The sequence below is a fragment of the Clytia hemisphaerica genome, unplaced genomic scaffold, assembly GCF_902728285.1.
Source record: "Clytia hemisphaerica strain Z4C2 unplaced genomic scaffold, Clytia hemisphaerica genome assembly, whole genome shotgun sequence".
NCBI lineage: Eukaryota > Metazoa > Cnidaria > Hydrozoa > Leptothecata > Clytiidae > Clytia > Clytia hemisphaerica.
The window spans coordinates 168,879-184,214 of NW_027103949.1; the positions used below are offsets into that span (position 1 = coordinate 168,879).

At 35.6% G+C, this 15,336-nt stretch overlaps 1 protein-coding gene across 1 annotated transcript; it reads right to left on the minus strand.

The window, feature by feature from the left end:
- Nucleotides 1-916: 916 nt before the first annotated feature.
- Nucleotides 917-12,853, minus strand: LOC136810036 (zinc finger MYND domain-containing protein 12-like). The gene is made up of 8 exons (XM_067066604.1): nucleotides 12,725-12,853; nucleotides 11,696-11,840; nucleotides 6,633-6,804; nucleotides 3,835-4,004; nucleotides 3,303-3,425; nucleotides 2,645-2,768; nucleotides 2,136-2,281; nucleotides 917-1,251 (listed from the first exon to the last, which is right to left on the minus strand). The coding sequence occupies exons 1-8, from the start codon at nucleotides 12,829-12,831 to the stop codon at nucleotides 1,138-1,140; spliced, it is 1,101 nt and encodes a 366-aa protein (XP_066922705.1). The 5' UTR covers nucleotides 12,832-12,853; the 3' UTR covers nucleotides 917-1,137.
- Between the last annotated feature and the right edge of the window lie 2,483 nt (nucleotides 12,854-15,336).

A 15,336-nucleotide genomic window follows, 5' to 3' on the forward strand; every position in this document is an offset into this window, starting at 1 on the left:
AAAAAGAAGACATTTTCGAACGATGACATACGTGCATTTGAGCTGCGTATTCTAGCTGCTTTAACTACTTTAAAATCTTTAAAAAAACTGGGACAAGCTGGAGTTTTTACAAGCTCTTATGTGATTTGGTTGGTCGTTAGGTTAATTTCATTACTTTTTCTAAAGAACGTGTCATATCTATTACTTCAAATGACCAATTAGTGAAGTATCTTATAACAACTCCAGCTCATCCCAAAAAACTATGGTGAAGTAGCTATACGCGCCCTTAGCTGCCGTGCCGTAAACTTTTAGGTAAATAAGGGTTTCAGTAGAGATCCAGCCTTCTGAAAATGGATTGCACTTTTTCCATATAATATTGAGGTTTGAAGGGTTGGTGTTGGTTGGTAATACCAAAACTTATCATGACAAAGTTCAAAATCTACTCTAATTTTGTCAATTCTGCCAATAGCCCATAATGGGCTTTTCCAGAAAAAAATTGAATATGGGGGGTGGAGGATATAAAAATTTTCAGTGATTTACCCCCGGACAAAGTGACTCTTGGTCCCCCGGACAAAGAGTTTTACCCCTGGACAAGCATCAGTTGACCCCTTGGACAACCCAAATTATCCCCGGACAGAGCAAATTTATCCCCCAGACAAGGCAAATTTTGATGATTATTCGCTACCCCCCTGACAATATATCCTCCACCCCCAATGTACGGACATTTTCTGGAAGAGCCCAATGAGTGAAATAACGGGTTATTTTTAGCGAAAATTAAAATCGTGAGATATTATAAAATTTAATGTAAATATACAATAATATATTTTCTTCATTTTTCATCCATTGTTAAATTTTTACATAATATTTACAATCTACAGTAAAAAAATAAGATAGTTCACTCCTTTATCTAATTATTTACAATTTATTAATTTTATAATTTAGTACATCTTTGGTCACATGAAAATTGTTTACTGCAGTTTTGATTTTATCTATCTCCAATGAAAAACTTAGAATGGAATTGGCAAAAAGATTGGTGCAATTGTACCCAAAATTTCAAAATTCAATTTGCTAAGATAGAAAACAAATTTCTTTTGTCGTGCAATTTTATCCTTATATGAGAAAAATACAAAAGCAAAATTCTTGTATTTTGATTACTTTTTACAATCTTGTCTCGATGGCTTTGTACAAATCTTCCAATGACTTTCGTTTACTCTCTTCCAGATTCGAAATCTTCTTTGAAAATGTCGTTGCATCCTTGCTGTATTCCATGGCCTATATAAAAAAATAAAATAAATACTCATGAATTATTAGAATTTTCGCAATGCGAGGGCACTAAATTGTCGCATTTAGCGGAACTAATTTTCGTGTTATTAAGGCTCAAATTGTAGAGTTTCGAGTTATGTCTAAGTCGGCAAAAACAATGGTCCTAAAATCTATTCCCAAAAAATGGTAGTCCGCACATTTTGACACATTGCTCTTGAAGGAGAAAAGATATAATTAAAAGTAATATGATTTTAATACTTGAAATCTTTCGAAAATTTCGAAAATGAAGATTTTTCAAATCCATTAAAAATTTTGAATTTAAACTTCACTGATTTCAAATATGTTGTCAGATTTTGTATATCTTTCTTGAATCGAAAGGTACAACCCAAAAATTTTGAAATCTTAAATTAACTCGCTTAATATTATCTTTTCAACAAGGTATTACTTTTGATTGTATCTTTTCTCCCTCAAATAGCAATGTATCAAAATGTGCGGACTGGCAATTTTTTTGGAACAGACTTTAATAACTTTAGGGGGATAAGTTTTGGCGGAAACAAAATTTGGCGCCAAACCCAATTGTTTTCATTCCCCAAATGTGATGTTTCAGACCTGAAAACGGGGTTTTCTTATTTAATAGCGTTTTTTGGCCAAAAATATCCTTCATCCACTAAATTAAATTCTCGCAAAATTTAATTTTCAACCCATCCGCAAAATTAAATTCTTTCTGAAAATATTTTATCGGTCATCCACCAAGTTTAATTTCCGCCAAAATTTCTTCCCTTAAGGTAAAAAGGGAAATTTTTTATCTAAACGAGGCATTACTTTAATTTTCCGACTGACATTTTTCGGGAACAATCTTCTGTCTCACACTTTAATGACTTCATCCACCTTACCTCATAATAATTTTCTTGCACAAAATATAACATAGACAACGCCATCAGAAGTTCCATCATGATGAGAGGGGAGGGTGATGTTTGTTTACTTCGCATTTCTAAAATGGAATTCAACACGAGGAGAGCTTCTGCTGCTTCCGCTTCGTCTATGAACAAGAAAAACAAAATATTGAAGGTTGATTGAAAATAAGGTTCTAGCCAATAGAAATGAAGCAAAGTTCTAGCAGATTGGAATTTTGGCTCAGTTGTTCGTTTTTCTTGATTATTAGGTAAAATCGTCTCCAAATTTTTAATTATCTTGATTTTAAGCCTGAAAGTGTTTCTTTCTTGCCCATATGAAATCGTCTTCATATAAATAATGTGTATTTCAAGAAAAGAGTTGACTCAGAGTTTCATGGTGCTCAGACACCATCATCAGTGAAATGAGTATTTATAATGCTATCTGGGGACCTCAAAGATCTCATCAGGGCATTGAAAATACTACAAAGTAAATACTTGATCTTTCTTACCGAGATTATCATAGTCTTTTCGTTCAACTTCATATTGAGCGGGTCCGATTCCGACGGGTGGGGGCGGTTGGCGTGTTCGTTGGGCGACTAATAAACTCAAATGATCAAACCATATAGTTGTTATCTAGAAACAAAGCGAGAAGTCAGAATAGTTTAAAATAATTAACAGTTCTTGAAAGCAGATTCCTCATATTTAAATTCTTCAAATCTCTAAGGACAAAACAAAAATTCGCGGCTATAGTTTTGCGTTGTATTAAAAGTTTTATTTTTACATTATTTTGTTCCCATTTCATATCAGACACATATTTCTTATAGGCGATCCAAAAAATATCTGCAATCTGATTGGTTAAAAAGAGTACAATATATCTTGTACTTTACATGTAAAAATATAAATTGACGAAAAGATGTTGTTGCATTGTAGCGGTAGCAGCAATCTAACGTCACTTTGCTACAAAAGTGCCCTACGCTTTTTTCCAACACAAAAAGTGCATTTTTTGGGTCACCGATAAACCAGTTATCAGACATTTGCTCGTACAATATGGAAATATTTCACTCGTTCCGGATTTTCCGTATATTTTCCTCGCCTAAAGGCTCGGAAAATATTGTACGGAAAAATCTCGGAACTCGTAAAATATTTCTCATATTGTATTTGGAAAACCTGTTGATATAAAGAGAAGGCCACTTCCAATTTGTTTTGAGCATAGAAAACATTTGCCATGTGGAAGTAACCGCCGGACGTCCGAATGTTGTGTGTTCCGAAGAAAGTCGATGCGTAAAAGACCTATAATATAAAAGATGGATAGAAAAAATAATCATCACCATCACCATCATAATGTTTACAGTTTTTTCACCATTTTTTCCAGTTTTTTTCCACTAAAGGCTTTCAAACCAAATGTTCATATGATTTCAGACAACCTAACAGTCATTTCTCTCCAATATTTTGATTTAAGTGGAAAAAGTTTTTCAAAAAAGATTTTAAGTAAGAGCAAGCTCAGTTATCAGGGTCATCAATGTGTTGAAGAGACCTAGGAGTTCCCCTGATATCACGATAAAGACTTTTTGGACAAGAGCATGACGTGATAAAGGATACCACTGGGGCAGTTAGGGTAAGACTTTCCAGACTCTTCATGAAAGCTAAACGCACAAAGAAATTCATACGGATAAAAAGTCCACGGATAATTATCACCTACATCCTCTGATAAATTCCTCAGAGCTTCTTTGTATTCCTGTTTCGTTGCGTGCAGTAAACCAAGATTTCGATGTAGTTTGGACAGAATGTCAGGCGTACAGTCTGGTGTTTTGGTGACCGTCCATTTAGCCTGTGATAAATATTCTTCAGCTTGCGTTAGCCTTCGAAGTCCTGAAAATATAAGATTCAAAAATTTTTTTTTTTTTTATATATATGATTTGAGAAACTACATTACACTTACGAACATATACTACTTACAAAAACAAACACAGAAAAAATAAATAGCTCCTCCCCCCGCAAGGCACTAAGTGATATCGCCAAGGGTACTAAGCTATTGAATAAAAAAAAAACTTAAAGGGAAAACCATCACTAAAAGGATAAACACAAATATTAAAAAATATTAGAGCTGTGTAAGAAGATCATTCAACTAAAATAAGGCACCACTAAACCTTTCAGAGTCGAGAATAAATTCAATGAAAAGATTAATTATTATGTTATTTATGTTGAAAGGTAATTCTGGATCACCGTACAACAAAAGGTTGAAGAGTTTAGGAGGGCTTAGTGGATAAATATTTATGTCTTGGTTCAGAAGTTTGTTGAACAAAAGATGTCTTGCCTGAGAGTAAATAGAGCAGTGCAAAAGAAAGTGTTGAGAGTTTTCGATGGAATTTGTTCTACACGCACAAAATGGATCTAAGGTGTCACGAAAACCGTGTCTAAATTTATGTTAATTGAGGTGACTAAATCCTACTCGAAGACGATTGAGAAGGATCACACCCTGGTTGTCACGAGCTCCAAAAACAGGAGAAGGTTATTCCCAGGATATTCGGGGGCTTCCCCCCTGAACCCCCCCGCCAGGGCTGAAAACCCTCCAGCAATTTCGCCCGCCTATAAAGAACTTCTTTTGGCACAGATCTCAGTTTAAACAAATAACAATTCGGCGTGGACTTTGCATCGTTTCCACACTGGCTAACGGATTCGCGCTCTTTATAACTATACTACCCGCGATTTTGTATAGGTCTGCCTTTCATACTACCTCTGCCTATTCAGTAGCGACCTGGCTTAATTTTCTTGGTGGTACAAACTATGAAATTGGCGCCCCTGATATTTTTGTCCTTACTTGCACCCTCCATCATTAAGTGGAAATATTAAACTGTAAGAGCAGGTGACTGGTTGAAAATAACGCCCGGAATCTCTGAGTTAAAAAACTTTTATTTATACGAAGGTGGTGGTAATGATAACTTGATATCTATTTCCTTGTTATTATTTGAAATGTCATAGTTTTCTGAACAAGGAAAATTTTTCAATTTTCAACTTTTAAAATGTCTAAAAAAGCCCCAATTTATCTCGATTTAGCACCAAAAATAAAGCTCCTCAAATAAAAAACATGAGCTGTTGATACTTGAAATGGAAATTTTATACCTAGCAAGTCGATTTGGACTATATTTTTGTTTTCTAAAAGTTTATCAGAAAATTGACCTGATAATCTTTAAACTTTTGTGCCGCTGGTCTTACTTTACTCCCCATTAAAGATCAATGGCTGAAAGAGGACCCAAAAGTTCGAAAGTTGGCAGGAATAAGGGTTCTTTTTAATTCTGGCGCCGCAGTCAAAAAACTTGGTGTAAGAAACGTCAAACAGCTTATAAAAGATCTTCTAAAAAGGAGAAAGCATAGGCGAAGCGAGATACCCTGAAAAAATTATGAGGGAGTGCAGACGTTTATGACATATTCATTATCTTTTGATAAAACAAAGACAATAGTTACAGTGTCGTAAAAACCGCTCTCATCCATAAATTTTGCAGGGTATCTCGCTACGCCTATGGAAAGTTAGTCAGCATAAGACCACAAAAACCACAGCGAGGATCAAAAAGTTTCGATCTTTTTGGCAATCTCTCATTTTGGGGGTGAGCATCCTGCATAGTGTGCAGAGGGCTCCAGCCCCCAGCATTTTTCAGGGGGGGGGGGCTAAGGAAAATAGCCCCCGGCTAAATTCTAGAAACATAGCCCCCACCTTCACAAAGAAAAATATCAAAGAAAGTTTGCATGCAAATTATCGATAAATTTATTGCGCCGCAGGTAAAAATTTTTTTCAAGCGGGATAAAACCTTCCCCACAGCATAGATTTTTAACATAATTTAAAATATACAGCCCCCAATCAAATAAAAATGGTTTAGCCCGCCCCCTAAGCTCAGGGGAGTGCATTCTATGAATCCTCTTTAACCCCTGGTGGATACACAACACTTCTCTTGCTTTGACTTTTCTCGATTCAATGTTGATAGCAGTTTTGAAAAAAATTGAGAGAAAGAATGCAAGAGAAAAATAAAAGAATTAACATTGTACTTATGGAAGGCGCTATAAATTTGTTGAAGGGCGCCAAATCACCCAATTAAACAGCAACAAAATTTTGGCGCCCCCTTGAAAAGCTCTTTTGGCGCCCCTTTCAGATCTTTCTGGGTGGTGCACTGCACATCCTGCACCCCCTGCCAGGTCGCCACTGCCTATGGTTTTGTTTACCGCAATTGGCTGTAAAAAACTCTGCTTACACTACACTAGAACATCAGTGCATGTTTGTTCTCAAAGTGTTCAAAAGTGACTGGTAAGTCTAAATCCTTTCAGTGTAGAAGAATATTTCTTAGTAGTTCGCAAAACTTTGGAATCAGAATGAGACATAAATTATCACGGAAAGACTTAAAAAACAAAATTCACCGAGTCGATAATATATTAATTTTCAAATTTTGAGTATGAAATTAACTTAAATTGTTTTCTTCTTAATTTTTAAATTAAATTTTAAACTCATACCTATACAAGCTTCTCCAAGTATGAGATACGATAAAACCAATTCGATACTGTTCAAACCATAAATTTCGATGGAGATTTTTAAGGATTGCATTGCAGCAGGGATTGCGTATTCATATTTTCCTTCAAATAGTAATTTTTGTCCGGCTGTCCGTGTTAGGTAGACCAGATCTTTCTGAAAGAAAAACGATAAAAGAATTATTGCTAAAAATATTGTTACAGTGATGTAAGCTTGCAAGAATCTAAACGTCTGCTATAGACCTCTAAAAGATTTTTATGACAAGTTATGAATTTAATTAAAATTAATTGATCTGGTTATCCTATAGGCCATTTCACAGTCGAAATTGATCATGGGTAATCAGGACTGATTGCGCCTCCTTAACGGCTTTCTGTTGGCTAGACACAAAAATCTTCAAAATTTATCAAAACTTTGGACCAATAGTAAGTCGTCATTAGCGCGCAGTGGTCCTGATTACCCATTACGCTTTGCGACTGTGAAATGGCCTATACAAAAGTAATTTCAAAAAAGACACTCGACTCTAATCGATTCCACTCTTATTCATAATACAGCGCCATGTTTCATACGGAAACTAAACGAGAAAAAAACTTCCATTTTCAGCCAGTGAATAGTGAATAATATACAGTAAGGTGTTGCCGAGTACTGTGACCATTTATCATCCAGCACGCTATGATATCATTTTAATGATTTTGTAATAATCGACCACGACTACGGGTTGGTACAAAAATGGAAACAAATAGACCTTTTATCAAATTAAGTCACGAACGTCACTTTTTTTTTTTAATTTATAAGTAATGACACGAACATAAAATACAACCCTACATGGTTCCAGCCCTTCCGCAAAAAAACCGCTAGATTATACCGCCAGGAAAGAGGAACCTTATAAAAAGAAAAACGAAAAAAAAACAATAGAAAGCTTAGGCAAAATTAAACAAAAAACAAACTAAATGAGCATTGTGAACAATCGAAACAACGGACCCTCGAATCGACTGGTATCTTGGATAACTTTTACGGTTATACTTATTATATCATGATTTAGGTTGTTACTAAAATTCGAATCCCCAAAGAGAAGTATTCTGGAAAGTATTCTTGGGTTTAATGGTAGCAAGCATATGTCAAGTTGAAGAAAACTGTCAAACATTACATGTCTATCATCGGAGTTATTTCGACAGTTGCAAAAAGGATCAACTGTGTCTGCAAAATTGTGTTTGAATTTATGTTCCCGAAGATGACTGAAGTCGACCCTTAAACGGTTAAGTAGAACCACACCTCTATTGTTATCAAGTCTGAAAACCGAATTGGCATTGGGTTTTAAGAATCTGAGTATCGCGGTTTTGAAAAGAGAGATTGAAGGAAGATTTCGTATGTTCTCGTCCAGGTTATTCCACTCACTGATACAAAAAGGAAAAAAGGAAGCACGATATCGTTCGGTTCGACAAAAGGGTGGCACAAAAGGAGGTCTAATCCTACGTCTTCCACCAGCATCCTCATCTTCATCTTCATCAACCAAGGATAAGAAAGATAAGTTGGCGCAAAGCCATTAATTATCTTATAGAAGAGAATAAGTCTGCGGCTAAGTCCTCTAGACTTTCAAGACCTAGCTTAAGATAAATTTTTTCTCTAGATGTTCCTCTGAAACATCCTGTTATCGCAAGACAGGCATTGTATTGAATTGATTCGATTTTTTCAGAGAAAGTGGAATTACCGGGACGATCGTATACTACATCTCCATAATCAAGATGTGGTCTTACATGGGCTTTGTAAATAGTGAGAAGTGAGTCCCGTGGGAGGAATTCGCGAAGCCGGATGAGACCAATACCTCGATTGGCTTTTTTAATTTTTTCATCAAGATGAAAAAAATGAACATCACTTGCCTCGTATTCAAACAATTATCATGGTGATTATGTCTCTAGAGACATTAAATAATTTTTTTATGAATAGGAAGGCATACTGGATAAGTGGGACGTGGGACGTCGGGACGCTCTAGCGGGACGCTAATGGGACGCTAAGCGAGACGCTAAGCGAGACGCTAAGCGGGACGCTCTTTTATAAGAATATTGTTGTTTTCTTTTTATAATAATTTATATTCGAGTGAAGAGGAACAGGTCAAGTTCTTATAAACAATACGCAGGTCGATCAAAATTTTTTTGGACTTTTCTCATAGTGGATTATAAAAGAAGAACAATATAATTGAATGTTTCATCGAAGCTACAAAGATACAAAAAGCAATATGTCAAGAATAAGCACCAAAAATGTGAAATCAATTTCTGGCTCCTCTTTTTGGCTCGTATTGCTGCATATTGTGTAATTTACAGAACAATTGAAAAAACCTTTCTTCTGGCGGTTCTCCTTTATAGATACAGATATGCCCACCAATGCATCGAAATGGGTCTTACCCTGGCCTGTTAGACGAAAACCGCTTTTTTATCGCGATTTAACTTCTGTTACGCTTCAAAGTGTAACTGACCATTATACAAAGAAAAAATTTGGTTTATGGGAAGGCACTGGCTAGTCTTACCCACGATCGAGTAGGAATCGCAAAGCAAGCAGACATTGCGACCCTGCAGATACGAGCTGCCGAGCCATGGTGTATACCAAGACGTTCGAACTACACGGGAGAACGGATGTCCTCGCAGGTGTAGAACCTCCTAAGTGTCTCAGCACACCACAATGTCTGGAATATCTACCCATACGCTTGTATTAGAGTTAGGTACCCAATTCCCCTCACATGACATGGGTTGACCCTGGCGAAGGAGAATTCACTTGCCAAGAGAATTGTAGTACCACGGCGAGTATTGAACTTGGGCCTCCTGGACAGAAGTCAAGCACGATAACCACACCACTACGCCTTCTCCTTTACAAAAAGCTTAATTGATCTTTTTGTCATTTGTCTTTTACTCTTGATGTTCAATACAATAATAAATAATGATAGATGTGGCTTCAAGCGTCCACTTGGGCGTCCCACCGCCCCACGTCACACTTATCCAGTATGCCGAATAGGAAGTAGTTTTAATAGAATCCGCTGGGAGTTAATCACCATGGCAATAATTTCAAAACGAGGCAAGTGATGTTCGTAACATAATTTATGAAAAGGTCTATTATGTAATCTATGCCTTACGGAAAAGAAAAACTACTAAGTTTATTTCATATTGTACCGTACAAATACAAGACCGCGTTCAAAAAAGGGGTCTGGTAAACGAGAGATCGTATTTTTGTATCTTTCCCGAATTTTATTCCCAGAAATTTTTTCGTTTTCCTCTCAAATCACAAAAAAAGTTTTCAAATAAGAGTGTTTTGATCTTATCACACTTTCACTCGTACAATATTGGATATATATTTCTCGTTCTGAGTTTTCTGACGGATATACTGAACTCGAAAAATATATCCCATATTGTACTCAGTACCGTGTGATAACTATTATTTATTAGCTTTTCATCAAATATTTTTTATCACTTTTTAATGATCAGAATTTTTTCTTCTCCATAAATTTCTTTTTAACACTGTTTTAGTCACATCTGATGATTGTACGCAAGTGCACGAAACTTTTAGTTATGTTTTTAACATCTTGATTTTTCGGAAAATACATATTTATGAAGCACTGCAACTGTATTTTGCACTCTTTGAATGCTTGCTAAACATTTGATTTTAATAATTGATAATAAGAAAACATTGGTTATCTGTCAAGAGGAATATTACTAAAATTTGTGGGGGAAAACAAACTTATTTTGTTAAACTTAAACATTCAAATTCGAGAAAATGGAGAAAATGCTTGGGAAAAATTGGATGATTTTGACTTTTTATTTGGTAATTTCAAATCATTACTGTGACGCAGTAAGTGACTATTATACCGTTTTTGAGAACACCGTCATAAAAAATGTTGAGCCAGTTTTGGAGACAAATAAAACTTCTGTCTTGGAATGTCAGCTCTTATCCCAACGACTCACGCGTTTCACAATCAATGTTATTAAAAGGAATGAAGGCTTGTATCTATGTCAAGTGTTCAAAAAGCAAGAAAACCCCGAAAAACGATCATCATAATTTCGAGGAAAATCTCAATAGCACAGTTTATATTCTGGACAAACCGGAACCAACAAACTGTCAAGATTGGAAGGCTCTGGAATATGACAAGGATGGAACATATGAAATCTTAATCGATCAGAAATCAGTCAAAGTGTTTTGCGATATGACCAATTTCGATGGTGGTTGGATCGTTATTCAAAAGCGATTCAACAATTCTGTTGATTTTAACCGCGATTGGGAAGAATACAAAAATGGTTTTGGTCGAATTGACGGTGGAGAATTTTGGTTGGGGAATGAGTTTCTTCACAAATTGACTTGGGAAAAATCCGTTCAGATTATTCTTGAGGCTGAAGATCAAGATGGTGTTATCAAATATGGCCGATATAGGCATTTTTCTGTCTCCTCTGAGATATATTTTTATCGATTGGGTTTGGATTTGGAATTCATGGATGGACTAAGCGGCTTTGATGAGCATTCGAAAGGGATGTTATTTTCAACAAGAGACTTGGATAAGGATCAATGGAAAGATGGATATTGTGCCACACGGCACGGAGGGGGGTGGTGGTATTATGCTTGCGGGTCATTCTTTTTCAATGGTATTAACGATCCTTTAGTTGAGTTTTATGGCATTCGATGGAAAGCATGGGATACTTTTAAATATAAAGTTCGAACCAAGATGATGATCAAAGCTGTCTAATTTCACCAACGGCCGTTTCTGGAAAAAACTCCATACTTATTCCCAAAAGACTATTATCAATTTGATATAAAAGCACAAACACCAATGTTGCCTAATGGCGTGAAGTATCATTTAACAATACTTTGAAAGCGAGGCCCGCAATGAACTTATTTTATGTATTTCGAGAAGAGCTTATTGAGTAAAACCATGTTCGCACGTAACGGTTCTGTTTCACTTCAAAACAAAATGAAGCCATTCTATTGGTCGAAAATGACGTGAAACTTGAATTTAACCAATAGAATGGCTTCGGACCGTAGCGTTTGAACGTGGTCTAAATAAAAAATAAAGTACCTGTCGTTTGACTTTTAATTTCTTTAGTTGTTCACGTTCTTCTTCAGAGTTGCATGTGGACGTGATGGGTGATTTGAGTGGAATAAGTAATTCACAGATCTTCTCGTGGATACCTATCCAGTCGATGTTCTGGTGTTCTGTGTCACTGTAAACAAAATTATAAAGTTCCAATCGATAATTACAATCACGGCTCTTTAATTCGACGTTCTACTATTCGATTACTCCGTTATTCGATAATCTTAAAAACCAACGCCGACAAAAAACTCTCATAAACAGCTTATTCGATTAAAGACCTTGAAAATCAAATTGAGAGCGTCAACTGCGAGAATAAATTCGATACTAAAATCTAAAAATCTTTAAGATAGGATTATTTTATAAGATAGTAGTGGGGTTGTCTAGCATAATTTAAGGGAAAAAAATAAGATCCAGCTGAAACTTTCTCCAGACCTTCTCTATAGGATGGTTATGCCTCAGGAAAAATTCCCCTAAAATCCCACTGGTGGAACATCCTTTTTTTGAGACATTTCGTCGATTTCATTACCTAAGTCAAGATAATTCACGCAGAAGATGATATATATGGTCAATTTTAGACCAAAATAACCAAATTGAGGCGAGAAGTGGAACTTGCGCAGAAAATATCTCGAGTTAGGTAAGGAAATCCGCTATACCCGTTTAAAAGTCTTCTATATAGTTTTTCGAGAGCTTTCGAATGGTATATTTGATAATGTCTAAAAATGAGTTTGAAATTTTCAAAAAATTTCGCCCTCAGGATTTTGCCTGGGGAAAAAAGAAATTGCCCAAAAAAGGGATGTTCCACCAGTGAGATTTTAGGGGAATTTTTCCTGAGGCATAACCGTCCTATAGAGAAGGTCTGGAGAAAGTTTCAGCTAGATCTTATTCTTTTCCTACAAACAGCCTGTATTTTTGTAACACGACCACACTATAGCTCAATAACCTCTTTAAAGCCAAGATAAAAGCATAACTTAACTAGTGAAAAAATTAAAAGTTTGAAAATGTTTAAAAGCTTACCAGTAGTAAGTGACTCTGCATTTGGTGCAAAAAAGTAGTGCAGGTTTGGAGCACAGCTCACAATTTAATTTGACACCTTTTGGATTAGCCAAAGGATTGATCGACATTTTTTTTATTTTCTAAGGAATTCTGTGATAAAAGATATTGATTGAATAAACAATAGATTTTTCTGTTATTTTAAGTACAGCGATAAGTAATCATTGTTCTTTAAAGAGACTTGAGTTTGTTTGAGATATTTAGCATGTGGACTCTTTCTGTTGTCCTGAGGAAAAGCTCAAAATATTTTGGCCTCATTTTTTCCAAAGTCAAAATATCCAAATTTTAAAACTGTGGTTAAAATTGTGTTCAAAAATATGATATTTGCAGATTTATCATTAGGTGCTACTCATTAAAAAACGCCGGAATGGGACCATTGTGTAGGGATCGCAGTGTAAAGAACGGGTCTACTGGAACCACACAGTGTCACTTCAGTGTTTTGCGTTCATTAGCTTCTGTTTTCAATTAATTTTTTACGCATATTAATTTTATGTTCAATGCGTGCGTTGTCATTATTTTTCTATTGTTTCATTATGTAATCTTTTGTTCATTTTTGTCAGTTTTTATCAAAATCGAGACACTTTTTTCAAGGAGCTCACTTGTTCCTTACTAAGTAATAGAGAATCGTCATTTCTGTCATTTTTGGGCACTCAACACACAGCTATCATTACTGGCTACCTGGTAGGTTTCCTTCTCGTTTCTCACTCGTTCATTCTTTCGTGTTTTTCACCAGCCATCCTGGGCTCAGGCATCGTGTCTCCATAGGTTAAGATTAGGTTATGAAATTTTTGAAATGAATGTTTTTTTTACATTTTTACGGAGAAATTTCTAGCCAATTTTTCCACTCATTTTTGGTCCATTTTTGTCAATCTTACAGTATGTGAGATTCGTCATTTTTTTCAATTTTTTGAGATTAAGATTTGTCAATTTTTCTCAATTTTTGGATGATCAACTTTTGTCACTTTTTTCAATTTTTTCTCAGACTAAAATTTTTCATTTTTCATAATTTTTTTTTAGACTAAAACATTTTTCTTCATTCAGTTTGAACATGTCATAAAGTTCCAAACGCATCAGTCTCTGTGCCCTGCCCAACACATACTGCATCCTAATACGACTCAAATATCTTAGTACTGTCAATGGCTCTAACTTGGGACTATCTAACAAAACATGGGACAGCAATTCGGCCTCCATTTCACCGAACCTCCAAAGTCATTTGATTAACATAACCACAAATCATAGATTGCAAATAATATGAATATGCTAGTCTCACAAGGCAAGCTTTCACTTCGCAAAAGGAACAGGTCTCACAACGAGAAAAGCGTAAAATGCAACACAGATTTTATAAATTCTGTTCTTACATAGAAAACTGTGAGATCTGTATTGGATACGGTAACTTCAATTGCGTCTCAAGAGAGAAAGTCTCAATAGAGAGGCACACAAAAAGATGGTGCCGAGAGGAGCAGCATGTTTGAGGCATTAAATTGCTAATTACTTCATTAAAGTATGTACTTATTCTAAAATGCTTTTGAATGCATTTGGTTGTATTTGTGGCGAATAAAGTTTGATTGATAAACCTGATTGAAGTATCAAAACAAATTTGTTGTCAAAAAAATTCAACGGTAAGTGAAAATACAGTCCAGAAATCAACAATTCCGTGAGTTTCTTTTGACCACACGTTCCAAGTTAGAGTTGTTGACGGTCTATCAAGAGGTCGTAGTATACTTTGGGCTAAGAAACTTTCGCGAGCAGAAATTTTTGTGAGGTAAAAAAAACGCGAAATTTGCGACATTCACTTTCGAGAATTTGAGGATAAAATGTTTTTCATGAGCATAAACTTTCACGAATCGTTAGGTAAAAAAGAGAATTTTCAAATAAAAATTGCCTTACTAGAAGAGAAAAATATTCTTTAAATCTGCTTTAAGACAGTTGACCTTCAACTTTAAAAAGGCAGTAAAGGATAATAATATGCCAAAAAATTGGTATTTATTAAAAGATTTTGGGGTTTTACAGATTTCCATTTTTTTTTGAGAATTTTTCGTGAGAATAAACCATAGCGTCAGCCTGGGGTTATGTCCCAGGCAAAAATTAGGTCCCGCCTGAGTTTTACGCCCCCCCCCCCAAAGATTTATGAATTTTTTGTTAGCCCCCAGGACTTTTGACCCTAGACACTTTTAAAAAATAGATCCAGTAAAAAAGGGTTTTCCAATGTAAATTGCGTTCAGTTCTAAGCTTAAGATAAAATCTTTTGCACACTTTCTATAAAAATATTGCTCTGCAAGCAAGAAATTTTCAGATTCATGAGCTTCAATTTGAGTAATTGAAGCCAACTACTAATCTGAATTATTTTAGCCCCCACGTTAAATGATGAGATTTTAGCTCCCCCCAAGTACATAGGTCCCCCCAAAAAAGTGGTGTACTTCCAGCCCCCTCCTTTTTTGGGGAAAATTTAGGGTGTAACCCCTCCCAACCAGCAGGGGGGGCTGACAATTTGAGCGATTACCTTAAGCTGATTTGGAAAACGTAAATTACCCATAGGTTTTGTAGAATAAACCAATGCCCTTGAAAAATCATGTGAA

Coding starts and splice junctions, on each gene's coding strand:
- LOC136810036 (XM_067066604.1), bottom strand. CDS start 12,831: ATGTCGATCAATCCTTTGGCTAATCCAAAAGGTGTCAAATTAAATTGT. Junction 3,426..3,834: donor TGAGGAATTTATCAGAGGAT/GTAGGTGATAAT, acceptor TTTATATTATAG/GTCTTTTACGCATCGACTTT. Junction 1,252..2,135: donor TGCAAGAAAATTATTATGAG/GTAAGGTGGATG, acceptor TTTTTTATATAG/GCCATGGAATACAGCAAGGA.